This window comes from Nakaseomyces glabratus, chromosome H (genome assembly GCF_010111755.1).
Source record: "Nakaseomyces glabratus chromosome H, complete sequence".
Lineage (NCBI taxonomy): Eukaryota > Fungi > Ascomycota > Saccharomycetes > Saccharomycetales > Saccharomycetaceae > Nakaseomyces > Nakaseomyces glabratus.
The window spans coordinates 453,027-474,403 of record NC_088958.1 but is presented as its reverse complement, the minus strand read 5'-3'; the positions used below and the strand labels follow the sequence as shown (position 1 = coordinate 474,403).

Below are 21,377 nucleotides of genomic sequence, written 5' to 3'. Positions count from 1 at the left end.
GTCAGGATCCTAGCTCTTTTATCATGCAGCTATTTGCTACTTAACGAAAAGGTATGAGTAAATCAACCGTACATATCCATCAGTTGAGCTTTAGTAGAGTCAGATTGTGGTGTTCCTTTTGGTTTCTTGGCTTTCTTCTTTAGCAATTTGGCTTTTCTCTTCAGCTTTCTTTGTTCTTGTCTATTTTGTTCTTCAGTTAGTTTTAAAGAGTCCAGCTCTTTTTGTTTCCTCAGTACCTCTAATTTTGTTGGATTGGCAACAAGAACATGATTAACTTTATCCGCGTCAACAAGTTCGTCTCTAATACCAGATTCTTTAGCATTCTCCCTCGCAAACTTGTTTAGATCATTAAGTTCTTTACCTTCACCAGTAAGATGTCGTAAAAACATGTTTGAGTGTTCATCAATACTACCCAGATCATCCGACTTGTATAGTCTAGACTTAGGGTCATAGTTGGTTGTACTTGAGTATATATCCTTCAAATAAGCAGCCTTATCCTCTCGTAATCTTACTGATGACCCTTTGATATTTTGTTCGAGATCTTTAGGGGTTAAACCAAGTTTCATCATTTCTATTTCTTCATCAGTATCATAAGCAGATTCTTCAGTAGTGTTATTGAGATCTTCTCTACTCTTTTCCCATTTTTTTAAGACTTCTTCGTATTCTTTACCACTATAACCATACCATCTATCTTTCCTTGCGTCCCAATCTTTCTCGTCTTTTCTACGTTTGATTATACCATCAATTGTGGTTTTTTTATTTTCGACAATCACTTCAAACTCATCTTTGATACCGGTCCCTATCTTTGCCTGATCATTGTTATCTATATCTATAGTCTTGTCATCTCTCCTTTGTCTGTGGTGTCTTAGGTAATCCTGTTCTTTCGAATTATTCTTACTGTTCTTGTCAATATCTTGATAGTACCAAGGCAAGTTCTTTATGTAATTCGGTATATGTTCATTTACATCTTTGGTCTTAGTATTTTTTTTTTCATCTTTCGTCACCTTCTTATTGTGCATTTGTAATAGTTATTGCACTTTTTGCTTGGTTATTTCTTATATTGTATATATATATTTTGTTTTATAAATTGTTTAGTTAAATCGAGCTCATCGCATCAATCTTTTTCAACTAAATTTTTTCAGACAAAATAGTAAGCTTCCTATGAAGTCGCTCTAACGTTGCGTAACAAAAACCCAATTTAATGTATGGATTGTAAAAATAATATATATTAATGCTGTTAACAAAGTTCAATTGATCAAATGCTAATGACTTCTCTTCTAAGAAAACTAAATACCGAGTTATCAAGAAAGCGTCAAAGTATATAGGGTGAGCAGGTATGACTTGAATTTTGAACTTACAAGAAATACATAGTTATAATGGAAATATTAAAGCATTGCAGGATTTATCCCATATCAAGTTTTTGTGCCACTACAGAAACATATTTCAAAATACCTGAGGATCTAGTAAACCAGCATTTAGCATTAAGAACGCGTAAACTAGGGCACATACATGTGGTGGAACATAGTTTCAGATTAAGCAAAGTGAAGAAGAAATTGATAACTACGAATTTGGACGAAAACAGTGGCTTAATACTACTAATAGATGTGATTTCTTGCTGGAAACAGTTTGCTAGAAGTTTAGTAAACAATGGTCAAAGTATTGCGTATCTCAGCAGTGCTTCCCTTTGTCAATTTGATGGTTTACTAAATTTTCTAGGGCAACTGATAGACAGCCCCGATGAAGCTTTGAAGAGGTGCATCTTCACCGATAGTTACTCCTGTTTACAACAGCCTTTGACCGGAATTATTATAGACAATCTCTCATATTATCAGACCCCCGTGGCTATGCGTGAGTTCAGTGCCTTACAAAAAATGCTGAAGTCTTTACGATCTACCTTTGGCTGTTGGACAATGACAACAAGTTATGGTCTCGAATATTATAATGGTGTTGAAGGTGGAACCTCCACTTTATATACCAGTTCAGGAACCAGTTTCACAAGGCTGCCTGTCTCATATATCAAGGATACAGATCTTGTCTTAATGAGAGATACAGAAGACACATACCATTTAGTGAAATAACGTGAGCGAAGTTCGTATATGTGCAATAACAGCTACAGACTATTTTGTCCCTTGAAAGGGCACTACATGTTACCGTAAATAGTACCTTGGCATTTGTTCCAGTTGAGCCATGTTGGAAAACTCCTGTACCGGCAAATAGAAGGAGTATATGCGGAATAACGAACACGGGTATCACGGCACTCCCCCCCCCCCACCCCACTTTTAATTCCACAACTTAAGGAAGCATATCCTAGGTCCAGTTCAAAGGGCATTGGGAAATATTGTTCTCTCTGCGACTGCGCATTCTATCTGTGAAGTTATGATTTGTTTCCCAGCTGGTGTGCATAGTACGGAGCGCAAACCATGGGCTTCCGCGTAATATTCTTAGAGATGAACACATTTATCTTTTTGGTGTCGCGTGGGAAAAACTCGGAAAATCTAATTCTCAGAGAGCTCCTCGTTTTCTCCCATAACCCCCATGGGTCTTAGAGGAAAGCCGTAGGAGTTCAATGGTTTTGTCCTTTTTCTTTTATGGTTCTCTACAGCATTGCAGATATGCATACTAAGACTAGCTTGTACTGATATATTTCAGTACAATAATCTCTCACGGAAAATTTTCCATGAGGACCCTTTTTTTTATTTGCACCATTTTGTGCGGCATATTCTTCTAGCCAGTAACTAGTAAAGGCAGCATCCTCCTTTGTCTCAGTTGTAGCAATTTTCTTCCCACAGGATGATCCGTACAAATTGCATAATTTTCAGGGCGTAACAATGAAGGAAAAGCGAAAGAAGAAATAAAGAAGAAATAGAAAACCCCCACGTATTAAGACTGATTTTCTTTAATTTTTTTTTATTCGATAGTTGCGGAATAATTACCCCCCACAGATACTTGCGTACATTACTTGATTATTTGGTAGACGGAACAACTACTAAATACGCACAAACAAACTGACGTAGAGGCTGTTTTCAGTACTTCGGATTTTTCTAGCACCCCTCCCCCCTCGTCCCTACCCCCCCCATCCTGTTGAACCCATCACTAAACCGAGCGCACAATGAAACACTTCCATTACAAGAGAGATCCATTCTTTCCCCCCCTTATTATCTCTGCATCAAGAATATAGGCCACTTCCTGCTTGCTGTCCTGAACAGAGCTCTTACTCACACACACACCCCACCCCACCCCCCGCACTGTCAATAAATCCAATAAAAAGGCTTCCAAGATGCTTTCTTCTGGTATTAGATGTTCCTTTGTTCACACAGTTATCTTGGTACAGATGATTTACTGCAAAATGTTTGGAAACTGCCCACTATTTTTCCTTTTCTTCCCAACCATAAAGAGAAGTTGGAAGACTTGCCCTTTTCTTACAAGATAACTGAAAAATTTATCGCAAATTTGATAAAAGATATACTGGTAAGGTTGTCATAGGATGATCCTTTTCTTGCCACTTATTATTTATATTGTAGAGATATTCTTTATATATTAATAAGCTCTTAACCATAAGCTATTCAAGTAGCAATAATACCGGATACAAAATCTATTGCATGACAAGTTAGATCACGTACAATATAGTACAGTAAGATAAGGAAAGGAGCAGAAAAAGGAGGATCGATAAATTAAGTAGTATAATCTGAATTTGAAAGAAAATATAGATAACAGAACTCACCACATAATCGAATAAAAAAAAATTAAAACAATAATGGCCGTTGAAGGTATGGTGGATTTTTCAAAGAGTCCCAATGACCATCAAAATATAACGCTTCCGCCTATTTCTTCTTTTGACAACCTCATAAAAGCAGCTGAGAAGCAGTATATGGGGGAGCGTTTAACCCCTGTGCCCTCAGGGATATTTACGGCTCTCGGAAATAGAGTCAAAAGCAGAGAAGTTATAAATCCTATTGGAACACGGAACAACTCTGGAATACTCAGTTATCAGTTCCTATCTGAGTCACCGTTGGGACCTTCAAGGATGCACAGCAAGATTGATCTTAATATGATTCATAGTGATACCACTTCAGAGATAGATTCGATATCCGCTTCAAAGTCTACCATCAGAAACTCTGTGTTCCCGATAGAGGCATTCAATAGCGAGAAGAGGAACTCGACCGGTCGTGTGCCATTAATCAAGCCAACATGGTGCTCCTTAAATGACTCAGAGCAATCGTCAACGCAATCGTCAAGGACAACTTCGGCGGAAATATCTAGATCCAACTCTAGTATTCAGTTACCGAGCCTATCGTTTAATAAAAAAAATGTGGTTATGAGCAACTCGGACAACTCAACTGAAGCTATGCAGGGCAATGCTCTTACACCAAACTCTATTGAGTATTCACATAAGCCTATATTGGAAGCCATAGATAAGATGAAAGCTCTGGAATCTTTGAAGGAAGAGCCACATCCATCCATATTTTCAGAAGAGCACACACCACCAACTCTTAGTGTACCAAGTGTGAAGACAGATATGAAAGTTACTAAGAAGAGGAGGAGAAAGCAGTGTCCAATTTGTCATGGCTTCTTCGCCAATCTGACGACACATAAAGCTATTCATTTGGAACCTGATATCAAACCATTTGTTTGCTCCGTTTGTCAAAGAGGATTTGTGAGACAAAATGATGTTATGAGACATGAGAAAATGCACTGGAAAGATAAAATACTCTCTAGTGCTGTGAAATCAGAGGATAATAAATCTGGTGTAACAGGTTCAAAGTTGACAATTGCTGATAAAGAACACTTAAAATCGCTGCATTGTATTAAGGGTACTTATGAATGTCCTTACAACTCTGCTCTGATAGAACTAGATTTAGAGCTTTATCCTTATAAAGGCAAGGAGGTCAATTTCATAACAACTCAGTGTCATAAGACTGGTGTCTTTTCTCGTTGTGATACTTTTAAGAACCACCTAAAAGCCCTTCATTTCGAATATCCACAAGGCACCAGACGGTCGGAGAGGAGCTTTGTCTCAGGTAAGTGCAAGCATTGTAATATGTCTTTTGCTAATGTCGATGAATGGATTAATGAGCATGTCGGGAAGAATTGCGGACACACGTATCACTAATACATTATATCATAATGAACGTTTCAATTAATTGGCTGATACGTTCATCTCCTTTTATTTTAATTTGTCAAACATAGTATAATATGATTGATCCTTTTTTTTATCCCATTGAATGATGTTTTCTGGTTAGTTTACAAAATTATGGTTAAATACAATTATGAAGTTACGATGATAGATGACCCAAAATTTAAAACTTAATAAAATTTATTAATTATCTGTATATTCTATAATATTTAAAGTAGCAATGACTACTAATGGTTTCTTTTTTATAAACTTTTAAATTTGAGACGGTATAAAGTTGTTTGATTTGCGATATATAGAAGTAAAAATTAAGCCTAATTTACTTGTTTTAATATTTGTCGAAAAGACAGCACATGTTGGTTTAATTTTCATTTTTATTTTCTCTGACAATAAGATATAGATAACGTGTACGTATCTTGAAACTATTATTATAGAATGAATATTATTTATATTAATTTATTTCTCAGAATATGTAAAACTCGGAAGGTTTATGATTGAAACTTATCAGCAAAATATTTTTATAATATTCTGACCGATATGAGAACTTTCCTCATAGTAGCTAATTTGAAGAATTTGAAACTTAAGGAAGTTCGATAGTTTGGGTATAATGAAAAGCACTTTCTGCCGTTGCCTAATAACATATTGTATGGGTAAAGTATCTTTTTAGTAGTGATTTTTAGAGAATGCTTAATGAGTATCAAGAATCTTAGATTAGACCAAATGCACTAATAGGTTAATCAAATGAGTTTGCAAGATCACGTTCTTGTTTCCCCTTCTTCATGACCTGTTTTAGAGAGTTACTATCCAACGGATCCAGTAGCTCAAAAGAACAAAGTAGCTCCTGGCTGACTGACATTACTGCCCCCCAATTATTAAATTCGCCACAATAGTTTGGTGCAGAGAATACAGTAACCAATGTTCGGTCGTTAAAAAACTCATAGCCATCCTCTACGACCATGTGAGCTCTGCATACTAAGTCAAAGTTAAATTTATTAATGAATTTATTAATTGCCACTTTGTTATAGCAGTAACTCACACCTCGGTCATTATCCTCCCATTCATTTGGCGAATCAATAGGATCAGACCACAACAAATCGTTTATTAAACCAAAATCTGGAACATCTGTAGGTCTTGACATATTTCTAATTTCATCCATGGTATTTAGCACGGGGGAAAGCCCACCATGAACGCAAAATATTTTACCCGCTACAATAGCTGTCAATGGTAATGTATTAAATGTGTCTATAAAATATTTCCATATTTTGATATTGCAACGACGTTTACACTCGTCGTAGAAACCATAAACCCTCGTTACATTTGCACATTCGTGGTTTCCGCGCAACAGGAAAAAGTTTTCTGGATACTTGATCTTATAGCATAGCAATAATAATATGGTCTCTAGTGACTGTTTTCCTCTGTCCACATAATCTCCTAGAAACAGGAAATTTGATGAAGGCGGGAACCCGCACTTTGTGAATAGCCGCAGAAGATCTTGAAATTGGCCATGAATGTCCCCCACTATCTTCACGGGAGCTGATAATTCCAGCAACGCCGGTTGATTTAAGAATACTTCGCGTGCTTGTATGCAAATTTGAATTATCTCGGAGTTTTTCAGGCAAAAGGCCTTGTTTTTCTTGCCTGAGTAGCCAACATCTAGTAATCTTTGTATAGCTTCATCGATGTTGACTTGTTTCTTCCGTTTTCCGTTGATCATAACATAACCTGTTTGATCACCAGGAATATCTTTTGAGCTGTGATGCCTGTGTAAAGACAGTTTACTCTCAGAGCTGGATGATACATCATCAGAAGATAATGGAATCCGTATTTCAAAGCCATTTGGTGATTTTGGTCGGGAAAATGGAAAAATATCTCTTAGTCTGTCATTGTGATGCGTAGTGGTGTTCTGGAGCTCTGTTGAGTTAGAGTTAATAGTGGACAAGCAATTGTCGCTAGAATAAGATCTGTGGCTGTCGAGCAAAGAGGGTCGAGTTAGGTGTTGGCCCAAGGTTTGATCTGGTAGCGAGGGTCTCCTTTTAGATGCAAAATAGTCGTTGGCCAATGAGGAAGACGACTCGTTTAAGCCTGGCGAAGTTGCAGGGGTCCCTAGTGTAGTAGAATTAGAAAGCAAAGACGATTTTCTACTGTGTAGAGAAGATACATACGAACTACTTTTGCTAAAAGTTGGCAAATAAGCAGCTCTCTCTTCATTGGATAATGATTCCTGAAGTGATGCAGCTTCAGCATTGGCAGCCATCATTGTTTCCGGTATCTGTGAGCTGATATTTGCTATTTCCTTGATATCAGTTAAGTGCTTACCATTCACAACCAGGATTGGTGATCTAGGTTCCATTTGTGCCATAGACGGCGGTAAGGTATCCCTTTTGTAAATATCATCCACGTGATTATTGTTTTTCAAATGCGGCTTCACATGCCTGTTCTGTCCGAAATCTATCTTACTCTCAATTGAAGTTGTGTTCCCCATAGGTAAAAAATCTCTCACTAAAGGAACATTAGCATGTAATTTTTTTTTTTTAGAAAATCAGTGCTAAAGTAACAACTATAGTGTCTTTGCCCATAACTTATCTAATGATAGAAGGAATACATATGTATATATATAATTTGTGAGTGATGGTAAGTCAATGGGACTCCATACATGCAATATATTTGTCACCCAAAAATAGAGACAAACGGAACGAGCTGTTTGAAGGGGGGTGAAACAGTTATTAAAGGGAGATTAACTTGCTGATGAGAAGGTTTCTCGATGATCCAGCATAAACTTTTCACCCTTCCCTCCCCAGGGAATGCCATTGTATTGTACAGCTAAGTCACCTTCTCTTCTAAGCCTTATTCCATTGATGATTATAGGAAGACATCATCCAGACATTCTTCTCTTTTCTCAGTTTTTAACTGTACGATCATATCTTGTGAATACAATTCGGAAAAAGGGTTGTTTCTTCAGAAGCTTTGCAAAAAAAAAAATTGAAAAAAAAAAAATAAGTTCTCTGCTTGATCTCTGTGCAATGAGAAAACACTCCATGATGAAGGAATGGGTTCGATGCCCAAAAAATCTTCGAGAAATACATGATGGAAGGACAGATCTCTTCTTTTAGCAAAAACGCAAAAAAAAAAAGAAGGTACTTTTTCATAGAAACACCCGTGCACACCAAACGATTAGGTGTAAGGGGGTGGAAGCAAAAAAAAAAAGAACAAAAAACTGAAGAGGCCAGAATAGTGAAGAGTCACAGAAATTAGTGCAGGACAAAAATCTCTTCTAAGAAAAGAAGTCTTTTTATGCTCTATCCGTTGATGATGGCTGAGAAGAAGGGGCAGGAAGATGCATAGAAAGAGATGAGAAAAGGGTAAATCTTATTGTTCTGTGCAGATTATCGGTGTGTTCTAAGGATTTGGCGTACAACCAGCAATAAGTACGTGTGGGCCAATTAAGCGGACCCGCTCATGACTCGATAGGAAAAGACTGCCTAATTATAGCATTAAGGGCATCTCATTGAGATATATACGCCTGATATTAGTTTTGAGTGTAGCATCCATGTGCTCCCCTTTTCTTGCGTTTAGTCAGAAATATGTATTTTTAGACAGTTTCTGATCTGGTGGGACAAACTGCTTTCTGTATAGCTAACTGTGAATAGCGTTCTTGAATGAGGTATTTTCTTGCGTGTCGGTACTATGAAACATATGTATCAGGTTGAATGCTTTTTTTTTTTCTCGATGGACACTAGCGATCGGTGTAATCATTACCTAAACATTTGACCGTTCCCTGAACCCTGGGTACGCCAGGATGCGGGTGGGATGGTTTCACTCTGCAGACGGTGCAGTCGCCATGCTTCACGGATATGTTCCGGTAAGAGTGGGCTAGAGTTGTACTTTTCCACACTTACATCCAATTCATTGAACTGTCGTACTAGCTCATTATAATGTGATATGAGTCTCAATCTGATTTCAGCAGTGTTCTCCTGAGATCGAAGTAGTGAGTTTACATCCTGTATTTTCTTCATTGCATCGGGTTCATCGTCTAGATAAATGTCTTCTTCTTCTTCATCAACACTGCTAGGATACTCATTATTTAAATCATGTGCTGTTAATTCCATTCCATTACCAGGTTCATCATCGCCAACAATTCCATTCTTATCTACCATCTTAGTCAATTTCTTCAATAGCTTCTTTAAACGCATTGCTGTCTCCTCTTTCCTATCAAATTCTCTGTGCATTAGGCTTAAAAGCCACTTCTCTTTGATCTCCATAGCCTTTTCAATTATTTCTCCTGCAAATATCTTGCCTATAGCTTGCAAGAAAACACGGATATTCTCGTTGATCGATTGATTTACAACAGTTGTTGCAAGTTTCTTGACCTGAGTCTTACTCAACGCGGTCCTGTGGAATACTTCAAAACGATTTGTTTGATCTTCATCAAGATTGGTTACTAGAAGCTTGAATTGTTCATCAGCAGGTATAGAAGGTTGATGCATCTCCCGTAAGGATTTATCTATGTCTTCTGATTCCTTCTTCATCTCCTTCTCATACAAGTCTTGCACGAAGGTGAGATTTGGTGGCACACCACTAATTTGATTAGGATATCTCTTCTTCATGACCTTGGCGTTCTTCTTGTGAAACTGCCGATTGTTATGGTGTGCTACAGTTTGTAACAGCTTCGCACCAGGTGCATCATTACCACCTGTTCTCAGTTGATTCAGTTTCCAAGTCACATATTCACGATCCTCACTTAGAACTTCATTGATTAACTGCTTCGTTGACATGTAATTGGCTTTTGTCAACAAAGGTGGGTAGTTCGCCTTCGGAATTGTATCCAAGGGACCTTGTGTAGTAGCCATCATTATCGGTTTGATTGTACGCAACTCTACTTGCTTGAAGGACTTATAGGCGTACTATAAATTGGGCAACCATCATAATTACTGAGCATAAAATAACTATTAATGTATCTCAATAACTATTAAGTTTGTTTTACTTTTCTGTATCTGTCTGTCCCTTCGCACTTTTCAAGGAATAAAAATTTTGACAAAATAATTTGAAAAAAAAAAAATCATGCATCATAGAAATCTTAACAATAACAGAGACTTAGAAAGAGCTCATCGCTAAATTTAAGCCTGGTCCAGGTGTATAGACAACAATAATTATATCTTAGAAAGCAATGGCTGATCTCAAGGAAGAAGAATATGTACATAAAGTCTACAATGAAATTGCCCCTCACTTCTCAGAGACGCGGTACAAACCTTGGCCGATTGTTACTGACTTCCTGATGACTAGACCTATGGGAAGTGTTGGTATAGATGTTGGGTGTGGTAATGGGAAATACCTGAATGTGAATCCAAATATATATATAATTGGTTCAGATCGGTCTTCTGGTCTTATACAATGTGCGCACGAAATTGATCCGATTAACTATAACGTTCTTGTCGCGGATGGTATGCGTCTGCCGCATTTAGACAATAGGTTTGATTTTGCAATTTCCATCGCTGTGGTGCATCATTGGACTACGAGGGAGCGTCGTATTAGTGCAATCAAGCATATTCTAAGTAAAGTAAGATCAGGTGGGCAAGCACTTATATACTGCTGGGCGTTGGAACAAGGAAATTCACGTAGAGGATATCATGAAGGAATGGAACAAGATGTTCTAGTGCCATGGGTTTTACAAGAGAAAAAGAAGAAAGAACCGACAAAAAAGCAGTCTTCTCAAAGAGCTAAGCCAGATTTAACGAACGTTGCACCTCAGGATAGAGCAGCATTTGTTGCAAATTGGAAGAAAGAGCAAGAACAATTGAGATTAAAAGAGGAAGAAGCAAAGCAGAAAAATGAAGAACAAAAAGAAGATGTCAAATATAGGTTCTATCACTTATATAAAAAGGGTGAATTGGAAGAAGATTGTGAAGCAGCAGGTGCTATAGTAGTAAGAGGAGGCTATGAAAAGGATAACTGGTATGTCATCGCTCAGAAGGCTTGATCAAAGTTTATAGACCTCAGTTATAAAATTTGGACAGGGTTCTATTTGAAACCAAACTTGAGATCTTAACTCTATAAATAATGTGATCTTTCCAAGTAGGACACTAGGGAATGTAGCATAGTTGTACCTTATATTATCATAATTGTAAATTGCATTTATATTAATGATTGACGGATTATGAAAATATCACCTTCCTACGAGAATGCATAGGCTAGTCATTTCATTCAAAGATACGATAATAAAGGTACAAATACGATTAAACTAATAAAAGCCCAAAGTTCCTTTGTGTTAAAATATAAATAAATACTACTTTTTTTGTTAGGTATTTATTATGATAAGAAGTCTATAAGATGCCAATTATTAATCATGCTGGTGAAGAGTTCCATCTTTCTCATGAGGAAGAGGAAAAACTGAATAACTTTCAAGGTATTACTAACTTTCCAGAGGACGATCTACCATTAGTCATCAAGCTTTTACAGAACCATGGTTGGAATTTGGAAGCTGCTTTAAGTAGGTATTTTGATGATGAGTGGAAAGAATCGGTGAAATTGATCAACTCCGGAGCTCACTCCTCTGCAGAATTTGCCACAGGACGAGTCCCTGAAAATATAGCAATCCCAATGAGAAACGACACACCTATAGATATCCCTAATGTAGAAACTCCATCATTTTTCCATGATGAAATAATGAGAAATGAGGCTTCCCCAGGACCGTTTTTAGGTTCACACTACGTTCCATCTTTACCATTAATAAGAAAGTTACCAACCAACTATAGAGATAACTTGAAAGTGGTTGGTCTCACTACAGGCGTCAATGTTTGGGATATTTATAACCTAACTGCAAGTGGAACTACAAATGAATTATTAGGCCCATTGATAGTGATTCTTTTACTTGTTCCCAAAATAGTCCTTCGGGCAGGACTGAGCTTGTTTTCATTACTATGGGGTATTATAGCCTTTGGGTTTACAAATAATTTGAATAATGATAGTAAAAGTAAAGTATACCATATCCCAAACGCTCCACTCAAGAAATATTTCGAAAATCCTGAACAAAAAACAGAGCAATCATATGCTGAGATTGTAAAAGGTTATATGGCTACGCATATTGATGATGATAACAAAATATCGATGATTGAAAGTTTATTGCCCAATGAGAATAAAAATTTTAACGACCTTCTAGAAGAGGCTCAGTCTGAATTTAAATATTTGCTGGTATTGCTTTTAGGAAACTTGGATAGTTACAGCCCCTCGCAACTAGAAGGAAAGAAATTATCAAAAGATGTCACAGACATTGATATTAACTCACACAGATTTTTAAATAGAGTTCTTATTGATGACGCTGTTTTGAAGACGTTGGCTGACTACAAAGATGAGCTATTGGTGTATGTTGGCTCAGTATCTGATGTAGAGCCTTGGTTTATTTCTCAAGAATTGAAATTGAAATACACGCCTGACAGCTTTCTAGTGGCTAACGTACTAAACTCCAATGGTTCAGTTAACGGATCAACTAGATTATCGATACTAAGCAAGATTCGAATGACATCCGCAAAGAGGTTTAGCTCCAGTCTAAAGAACACAATCGAAAGATACAGGCCAGAATTACTTGTAAGTAGAACTGATGTCCAGGAATTGAGACTAGCCCGTGAAATTAAGCAAAAGCAAGAGGAAGCGTATCAAAATTCTTTGATGCAAGACAGAAACAAGGAAGAGAAAAGATTACAAGAAGAAAAAGAACGTAAGGAATTGGAAACAATGCTTGCAAAGAAACAAAGAGAGCAAGCTTTGTTGACAGCTCTGCATGAGCTGCGTTGGTTGAGCAAATGTATTGAGAAGACAACTCATTTACAGCAGCAGAATAGCATATCAAATGGAGGGAATAAAAATATTGCTACGCTCCAAATCAGGACTGCTGATGGGAAAAGAATTATAAAGAAGATTGCAGGAGATATGACGCTAAGGTCACTTTATGAGGAGATTGGGTGCCATTTATATCTTGAGTTACAGGATGAAGATCAAAGAAAATGGTTGCAACAAATCCAATCTAAACTCTGTGATATACGTGACAACTCGGACAGTTCATCTATCTTAATTAGTCTGACTGAAACAGATGAAAACTCAATAGAAAAACTAATGGATATAGTGCATAATGAGATGCATTCAATATTTGATGAATTACCACCAAATTTGAGAGGAGTTGAGGATCTAGAAATCAAATTTGAATTGATTTCACCTTTCCCAAGGACGAATATTCCAATGGATGAAAATAAAGTAATTAGTGACATTAAAGACATATGGCCCAAAGGGAATTTGCTGGTAGAACATATAGATGAGGATTTATCAACAAGTGAATCTGATGATGAAACTAATTGATGTAAAAATGGTAAATAGAATGTATGCCAACAGATATATCATTATTCATTGACTTTATAGAAATTTCATCAATCATTTTCATTTCAATATGCATATTTTTAATTTCTTTTTAATTTCAGATAACAACGTATGCGCACGATAATATAAAACTGGTGGTGTACGTTGACAGTTGAATAGTCTATCGGTTAGTAAATCTTCAATCACATAATTAGAGTTCATAGTTGAGGCCAATTGATTGTAGATGCGGAGTAGCATAATTGGTAACTAAAAAGAAAAATCAGATATCTGAGATGGCCGTTATATGTATCAGAATAAGTATAGTGTCAAATAATTAATTGGGTAAGATCAGAAATTTTTGTAGAATATTAATAAGTGGTAGATTTTTATTCTTTACAAGAGATCCTAATTTCAGTTATAGTACAATGGTAATTAATTTGGATATATTGGAAAATCTAATAGTTTTTAATTTGTGGATTTGAAACAGTAGTCTTTAAGAGTGATTCCATTATTGTTACAGTGCTATGTCTTACATTTGGATCAGTTTAAACAAGTCTTTGGATTGTCAACATATTAAGTTTCAACAAGCACTGATTTTCAACTATGTGCTCTTTAGATTTCATTGCAAAGGTCATGTAATTGAAAGTTATCTCAATCTAAAGAATAATTTTACAACTAGGTTTGGGATACTTAAATTGCTATTCGCCGATTTTTCATACACTAATATAATAAACATTCAGTAATAATTTCCTATATGGGTCAGTCGTAGATATTTGTCACTAATTTAAATTCATTTTTTTTCTTTTCCATTACATGTCTGCATTTCATCCAAATGATGGGATAATTGGTGCCAATGTAATATAAGTGTCTCATTTGACTCTGGTTGATAATTCACATAAAATACAATTAAAAATGGGAGACACGGAGAGTTACCGGTAATTAGATTATACCATTTTGGTTAAACTAATTATTGTCTAGTTGGGGATCTTTCACGTGGAGGAGCATCTCTGGTTCTGTATGAGTCTCTTGGAGCGCCGTAGTCACCTCTTGGTGCACCGTAACCACCTCTAGAGCCACCGTAACCGCCACGAGGAGCACCGTAGCCACCACGAGGACCTTGGCCAAAGCCACCTCTTGGAGCACCGTAACCACCTCTGAAGCCACCACTGTTGTAACCGCCTCTGAATCCACCTCTTGGACCGTTGAAGCCACCTCTTCCACCGTAACCGCCTCTTGGGCCACCATAGCCACCTCTGAAACCGCCTCTAGGACCGTTGAAGCCGCCTCTGAAGCCGCCTCTGAAACCACCGCGACCTCTGAAGCCACCTCTGTTAGATCTTCTAATTGGTGGTGGGTTGTCATCGATCTCAACAGAGATAACGGAGCCTCTGAATTCGATGTTGTTCAACTTCTCCAACGCGTCGTTCATGATCTCTTCAGTTGGGAACTCTAAGGCACCAGTACCGTCGAAATCTCTGCTGTTAACACTTGAGAAAGTGGTTTCCAGGTTGTTTTCACGGGCCAGGTCCTTAAGTTCTTGCCAGGAGCAACCTTCAGGCAAGTTCTTTAGAGTGATTCTGAATCTCTTGACAGGCATCTTAGAGAACATGACTTCCAAAGGCTGGTTGGCGAAAGTCTTACCGTTAACTTCCTCGATAGCCTTGGAAGCAGATTCAGCTTCTTCGAATTCGACGAAGGCAAAACCGTTAAGGATCTTGACCTCCTTCATGGCACCGAAGGGACCGAAAATCTCGTTTAGCTCAGATTCCTGCACGTCTAGAGGGAATGGTCTAACAAACAGTCTGGTGTTAGACAATTCGCCTTCTTGTTGGTGGAAAGTGGGCACACCTTGTGGAGGTTGGTTGTAGTATGGTTGTGGTGGTTCTGGGAACTGAGACTCGTAAGGCATTGGTTCGTGGTGGACAGGAGCATCCTGGTGCTCAACGTTCATCTCCTCGGCAGGTTGTTCTTGTTCTTGCTGTTGTTCTTGCTCTTGCTCTTGTGGTTGTTCCTGTTCTTGTTGCTGCTCTTGCTCCTGTGGGGCTTCAGCAGGTGGAGGAGGAGGCACGTCCTCTTGTTCTTGTTGTGGAACTTCTTGATCTTCAACTGGCTTATCCATTATGCAAATTTTTTTTTCTTTTGGAGTAGTGGATGTGTGTAAGCTTTGGGGGAGTATTAGTACTGCAAGAGAAGTACGTAAAGAAATAATACAGGAATGAACCTAATCCCACTCTATATATATAAGATGGCCAAAGGAAATTTTTCTTGAAAAGAAATTTTCGTTCGTTCACCATGATTGTGTGTAGTGTTCTACGTATGTCATCTGATTGTACGTTTATGGTTATATATTGTATAACGAATATATCATCTGACCGGACCGTCTAAAGCCACAACGCGTCGCCAAAAGCAATTTTTCATTTGATCACGTTGATGGTCCATCTTGGTTTTGGGCTTCTGGGGCTTCTGTACGCCTTTGGGTACCACTCTCCCTGTTTCTGTGCTTTGGGTCTTTAAGAAATTTCATTGTGTTGGGCCATATATATAGATACGTGTTTGCTAATGTTCAAGTTACTATTTGGAGGGACTCGAGATCAACAAGGAGCTGCTTCTTTTTTTGGAGATAATAACGAAATTGTGAAATACGTGATGAAGTTTCTCTTGTTGTTGCTGTTGGCGCCTTTCATCAGTGCTCTGAGGTTCGATCTGAAGGCTGAGTCCAAGCCGGAACAGATGTGTATCAGAGACTTCGTCTCTGAAGGTGAGTTGGTGGTTATTAACATTGACACAGACGGTAGTCTCAATGACGGTAACGTGCTAAACTTGTACGTGCACGACTCTAATGGTAACGAGTACAGAAGATTGAAGAACTTCGTCGGCGAGCAACGTATTGCGTTCACTGCGCCAGCTACTACTTCCTTCGACGTGTGTTTCGAGAACACTTTGGACTCCAACCGTGGTAACAGAAACGCCAAGCGTGCCATTGAATTGGACATCGAGTCTGGTTCTCAGGCCCGTGACTGGAACAAGATCAGTGCCACCGAGAAGCTGAGACCAATTGAGCTGGAGCTGAGAAAGATCGAGGAATTGACCGATGAGATCGTCGACGAATTGAACTACTTGAAGAACAGAGAAGAGAGATTGAGAAACACTAACGAATCCACTAACGAGCGTGTCAGAAACTTCTCCGTATTGGTCATCATCGTCTTGACCTCTCTAGGTGCATGGCAGGTAAACTACTTGAAGAACTACTTCAAGTCCAAGCATATTATTTAGGAAAACGTTCTCTCTGTATTTAAGAATACATATACCCTATATAATTAACCCCTCTCCACAGACATATTAAAATCTGGTTTTCATGATGCTTAAAAATTTAAACTACCATACATTCTTAAAACCTAAGATACCCTAACTTGCCCAGAACGTAGGCGAAGTCCAAGTATGTAATATACACACGTTTCCCACCAGTGGCCACACTTACCATGTCTATCAAAGAGATGTTCTGTGCGTCGCCGAGGTAGTTCTCAATCTTTTGGAAATCTTTGATGCTCAGTACATGGTCCTTGATGTCCCGCACCGAACCATTTCTGTCCTTACCAGAGCTCCGGATTAACAGCTCCCACAAGCTGTCTATCAATGTCTCGTTGTCCATGAATACCAGTATATGGTAAGTCAGCTTCAACAGTTTGTCAAAATCAACTATATCGGTGCCTTCTATCACCACTTGATCCTTTCGCACATGCTTGTAGAATCTCCTCGGCAGCTCCAGCGACTCAAAGTACGGCACCATGTCCTTGACAACCATATCTCCTTCCAGACTGAACTCAGCATACCGCGTCAATATCTCATCCTCCACTTCATTGGGAATCTTGGCCTCCGTAAACTTCTTCACTTGCTCATACGTAAGCTTAACTTTACTACTCATCACTTAGCCTAAGGTATATACGAACGCCGTGTGATAGCCTCCTCAGCAAGCCTAGCTAATCCATACACACTACCAAAAAAAATCCCATGTACCATCTTGAATATGCTCTGTATCTTATCCCTCTCCAATACTTTCGAAAGACGTGCAGTTCAGCCATTGAAACTGGTATTATCATACCCTGCTACGTAAATTAATACACGTGTTTCGCATGCCTGACGATATCAGTGACTGCCAGAAAAAAAAAAAGTCAAAATTCCCAACATCAAGCTGAAAACCTTCTTTGGAGACCAGGAAAGCAATCAAGTATTTGTATAATTGCAAGGACTATTAGCTGTTGCCAGACGCAGCAAAAGAGCTTATCTTGGGATTCAGAGGACACTCAGACGCCTATTGGTAAATAAGTTAACTGCGATTTCAGGTTCCCAGCAAACGAAACAGGGCGAAGGGGGTTTTTTGGGCTTGATATAAGCTTTGTTCTGCAAATTTACTGGATTTCTTTAGCATATCTTCCATTTCTAGATAGAGTGTTGAGCAATGAGTGATGGTTCTGTGGAGCCAGTGAAGGCTGATGATGCCGTGGTGGATAGTAGTAAGCGGACGCATGAAGAGATGAGTGCTGAAAATACTGAACCTGTCTCTGAGCAGGCACATGGCACAGGTTCTGAGAACGGTGACGGCGAGAACTCACTTGAGAACTCACTTGAGAAGGACAACGCTGAGAAGGATAACGCTGAATCAGAAAAGGGCTCGCCTTCAGTCACTGAAACTGCAGCAGACGACGATTCATCAAAGACCGATGGCAATGGTGAAGAGAACCAAGACGCTGAAGGTCTAGCCGAAGATTATGATGAGGAGGATTTTGATGAGGATGAGGATGATGAGGATGAAGAACCAGCCGCTAAGAGAAGACAACAAGAGAGAAACAGGTTTTTGGATATTGAAGCCGAAGTCAGTGAAGATGAAGAGGATGAAGAAGATGAAGAGGATAGTGAGTTGGTTCGTGAAGGTTTCATTACCCACGGTGAGGATGAGGATGACGAGGAAGGCGTGGCAGGTAACCGTCGTGGTGACAGGCTGCATAGACAACTAGACCAGGATTTGAACAAATCTTCCGAAGAAGATGCCCAAAGATTGGCCAAGGAACTGAGAGAACGTTATGGTAGAAGTAGCTCTAAACAATACCGTGCTGCTGCTCAAGATGGCTATGTTCCTCAAAGATTCCTGTTGCCTAGTGTTGATACAGCCACGATTTGGGGTGTTAGATGTAGACCTGGTAAAGAAAAGGAATTAGTAAGGAAACTTTTGAAAAAGAAGTTTAACCTGGATAGAGCTATGGGTAAGAGAAAGCTAAAGATTCTATCTATTTTCCAAAGAGATAACTATACAGGAAGAATCTATATCGAAGCACCAAAGCAGTCCGTTATTGAAAAGTTTTGTAACGGTGTTCCTGATATCTACATTTCTCAAAAATTATTAATTCCAGTTCAAGAATTACCATTGTTGTTAAAACCAAGTAAATCTGACGATGTTGCTCTTGAAGAAGGTAGCTACGTTAGAGTTAAGAGAGGTATATATAAGGGTGACCTTGCAATGGTGGATCAAATTAGTGAAAACAATCTGGAAGTTATGTTAAAGATTGTTCCTCGTTTAGATTACGGAAAATTCGATGAAATTGACCCTGTTACTCAGCAACGTAAATCTAGAAGACCAACATTTGCACATAGACCGGCACCTCAGCTTTTCAATCCAACTATGGCTTTGAGACTTGATCAAGCAAACTTGTACAAAAGAGATGATCGCCATTTCACTTACAAAAATGAAGATTACATAGATGGTTACTTATACAAATCATTCAGAATCCAACATGTTGAAACTAAGAATATACAACCTACTGTGGAAGAATTAGCTCGTTTTGGCTCAAAAGAAGGTGCTGTTGACCTAACAGCAATTTCTCAAAGTATAAAGAAGGCTCAAGCTGCTAAGGTTTCCTTCCAACCAGGTGATAGAGTTGAGATTCTAAATGGTGAACAAAGGGGCTCTAGAGGTATTGTTGCTAAAAGTACCACTACTATTGCGACTGTCAATCTTCCTGAATTTCCCTTAAAACCTTTGGAATTTCCAGTATCTGCATTAAGAAAGATCTTCGAACCTGGTGACCATGTTATGGTCATTAACGGTGAACATCAAGGCGATGCTGGTTTAGTTTTGACAATCAAACAAGGTCAGGTCACTTTCATGTCGAATCAAACCAGAGAAGAAGTAACTATTACAGCTAATAACTTATCAAAATCCATTGACTCAACCCCAACCTCTAGTGAATATTCTTTGCATGATATTGTTGAGCTCAGTGCCAAGAATGTGGCTTGTATTATTCAAGCTGGTCACGACATTTTCAAAGTTATAGATGAAACTGGTAAGGTCTCTACAATTACAAAGGGTTCGATCTTAAGCAAAATAAACACATCAAGGTCGAGGTTAACTACAGTTGACAGCAGTGGTAATGAGATTAAGATTGGTGACTCTATTGTAGAAAAGATCGGTGCTCGTAGAGAAGGTCAAGTTCTTTATATTCAATCACAGCAAATATTTGTGGTCTCTAAAAAGATAGTAGAAAATGCTGGTGTTTTTGTTGTCAATCCTGTCAATGTTGAGGCCATTGCTTCTAAGGATAATATGTTAAACAATAAACTAGATTTATCGAAGATGAACCCAGATATCATTTCCAAGATGGGACCACCTAAGAGCTCAATGCCTTCCGCAGCTCCAGTACGTACTGGTCGTGAAGTCGCTCTTGGTAAAACTGTTAGAGTTAGATCAGCTGGATACAAAGGTCAACTAGGTATAGTGAAGGATGTCAATGGTGATAAAGCCACCGTCGAACTTCATTCCAAGAACAAGCATATCACTATAGACAAGAGAAAATTAACATACTATAATCGTGAAGGTGGTGAAGGTATAACGTATGATGAGCTAGTGAATAGACGTGGTAGACTACCACAAGCAAGAATGGGTCCAAGTTATGTCAGCGCTCCTAGACATATGGCTAGCGGCGCTTCCGGTGTCGTAGCTGATAATAACGGTGCTTTGGCCGGTGGTATGACTCCTGGTTGGGGTGCTTTCGATGGTGGTAAGACACCAGCAGTTAACTCTCACGGAGCAGGAACCAGCGGAGCTACCTCAGCATGGGGCGGTGCATCCACATGGGGTGGCCAAGGTGCTGGTGGCTCTTCCACCTGGGGAGGTCAAGGTGGTGCTACTTCTACATGGGGTGGTCAAGGTGCTACATCAACATGGGGTGGTGCTTCCGCTTGGGGTAACAAATCCAGCTGGGGTGGTGCCTCCACATGGGCTGCCAGTGGTGAAGCCAATGGTGGTGTCTCTACCTGGGGAGGTGGTGACCGTTCTACATACGGTGGTGCCTCTACTTGGGGTAATAATGCAACAGGTGGGACATCTACTTGGGGTGGTAACAACCAAGAACAAAACAATGGTGGTAATAGATCTGCATGGAAAGACCAAGGCAATAAATCCAACTATGGAGGTGGGAGTTCATGGGGTAACCAATGAATGTAAATACTAAATCTATGTTCTTTCTTACTTTATTACATTTCTAATGAGCCTTCCCCAACGCGATTCAATATAGTCATCTTCAACCAGTTCTAATGACTTAAAACTTATAATATTTTATTTCTAGTTATAATTGTGCTATTAGTTTTTTCCTTCGTCCCATTATTTTTTTTTCTCATTAGTTTTATTAATCATTTATTATACTCACTCACTAGATTAGTCTTCCTTCCATCTAGGAATGCCATTTTCCACCATCATTTATCCCTTATATGTTATTTTAAAGGGACGATCACGCATACACCAATAGATTCTTTAACTATTAGCATATATGTACATAAAGTTTCTAATAACAAAATACAAAGGACATGAAATTTGCAGGTCATGATGTGAATCCTTTTCCATTTTGAAATGCTATGT

At 38.7% G+C, this 21,377-nt stretch overlaps 11 protein-coding genes across 11 annotated transcripts; 6 read left to right on the top strand and 5 right to left on the bottom strand.

The window, feature by feature from the left end:
* Window positions 1–62: 62 nt before the first annotated feature.
* On the bottom strand, window positions 63–1,019 carry SLU7 (mRNA splicing protein SLU7; the record flags this gene model as incomplete). Its single annotated transcript, XM_447009.1, has 1 exon — window positions 63–1,019. The coding sequence occupies one exon, from the start codon at window positions 1,017–1,019 to the stop codon at window positions 63–65; it is 957 nt and encodes a 318-aa protein (XP_447009.1).
* A 357-nt stretch (window positions 1,020–1,376) lies between these two features.
* PSY3 (Psy3p) lies at window positions 1,377–2,078 on the top strand (the record flags this gene model as incomplete). Its single annotated transcript, XM_447008.1, has 1 exon — window positions 1,377–2,078. One exon carries the CDS (start codon window positions 1,377–1,379, stop codon window positions 2,076–2,078), a length of 702 nt encoding a protein of 233 aa, XP_447008.1.
* A 1,676-nt stretch (window positions 2,079–3,754) lies between these two features.
* Window positions 3,755–5,110, top strand: STP3 (Stp3p; the record flags this gene model as incomplete). The annotated part of the gene is made up of 1 exon (XM_447007.1): window positions 3,755–5,110. The coding sequence occupies one exon, from the start codon at window positions 3,755–3,757 to the stop codon at window positions 5,108–5,110; it is 1,356 nt and encodes a 451-aa protein (XP_447007.1).
* Window positions 5,111–5,864: 754 nt separating this feature from the next.
* On the bottom strand, window positions 5,865–7,613 carry PPZ1 (salt homeostasis regulator; the record flags this gene model as incomplete). Its single annotated transcript, XM_447006.1, has 1 exon — window positions 5,865–7,613. The coding sequence occupies one exon, from the start codon at window positions 7,611–7,613 to the stop codon at window positions 5,865–5,867; it is 1,749 nt and encodes a 582-aa protein (XP_447006.1).
* A 1,270-nt stretch (window positions 7,614–8,883) lies between these two features.
* TAF11 (TATA-binding protein-associated factor TAF11) lies at window positions 8,884–9,981 on the bottom strand (the record flags this gene model as incomplete). The annotated part of the gene is made up of 1 exon (XM_447005.2): window positions 8,884–9,981. The coding sequence occupies one exon, from the start codon at window positions 9,979–9,981 to the stop codon at window positions 8,884–8,886; it is 1,098 nt and encodes a 365-aa protein (XP_447005.2).
* Window positions 9,982–10,295: 314 nt separating this feature from the next.
* On the top strand, window positions 10,296–11,105 carry TRM9 (tRNA (carboxymethyluridine(34)-5-O)-methyltransferase; the record flags this gene model as incomplete). Its single annotated transcript, XM_447004.1, has 1 exon — window positions 10,296–11,105. One exon carries the CDS (start codon window positions 10,296–10,298, stop codon window positions 11,103–11,105), a length of 810 nt encoding a protein of 269 aa, XP_447004.1.
* A 350-nt stretch (window positions 11,106–11,455) lies between these two features.
* On the top strand, window positions 11,456–13,474 carry UBX2 (Ubx2p; the record flags this gene model as incomplete). Its single annotated transcript, XM_447003.1, has 1 exon — window positions 11,456–13,474. The coding sequence occupies one exon, from the start codon at window positions 11,456–11,458 to the stop codon at window positions 13,472–13,474; it is 2,019 nt and encodes a 672-aa protein (XP_447003.1).
* A 964-nt stretch (window positions 13,475–14,438) lies between these two features.
* On the bottom strand, window positions 14,439–15,590 carry NPL3 (mRNA-binding protein NPL3; the record flags this gene model as incomplete). Its single annotated transcript, XM_447002.1, has 1 exon — window positions 14,439–15,590. The coding sequence occupies one exon, from the start codon at window positions 15,588–15,590 to the stop codon at window positions 14,439–14,441; it is 1,152 nt and encodes a 383-aa protein (XP_447002.1).
* Window positions 15,591–16,030: 440 nt separating this feature from the next.
* ERV25 (Erv25p) lies at window positions 16,031–16,744 on the top strand (the record flags this gene model as incomplete). Its single annotated transcript, XM_447001.1, has 1 exon — window positions 16,031–16,744. One exon carries the CDS (start codon window positions 16,031–16,033, stop codon window positions 16,742–16,744), a length of 714 nt encoding a protein of 237 aa, XP_447001.1.
* Window positions 16,745–16,859: 115 nt separating this feature from the next.
* Window positions 16,860–17,393, bottom strand: RAD33 (Rad33p; the record flags this gene model as incomplete). The annotated part of the gene is made up of 1 exon (XM_447000.1): window positions 16,860–17,393. One exon carries the CDS (start codon window positions 17,391–17,393, stop codon window positions 16,860–16,862), a length of 534 nt encoding a protein of 177 aa, XP_447000.1.
* Window positions 17,394–17,927: 534 nt separating this feature from the next.
* SPT5 (transcription elongation factor SPT5) lies at window positions 17,928–20,960 on the top strand (the record flags this gene model as incomplete). The annotated part of the gene is made up of 1 exon (XM_446999.1): window positions 17,928–20,960. The coding sequence occupies one exon, from the start codon at window positions 17,928–17,930 to the stop codon at window positions 20,958–20,960; it is 3,033 nt and encodes a 1,010-aa protein (XP_446999.1).
* Between the last annotated feature and the right edge of the window lie 417 nt (window positions 20,961–21,377).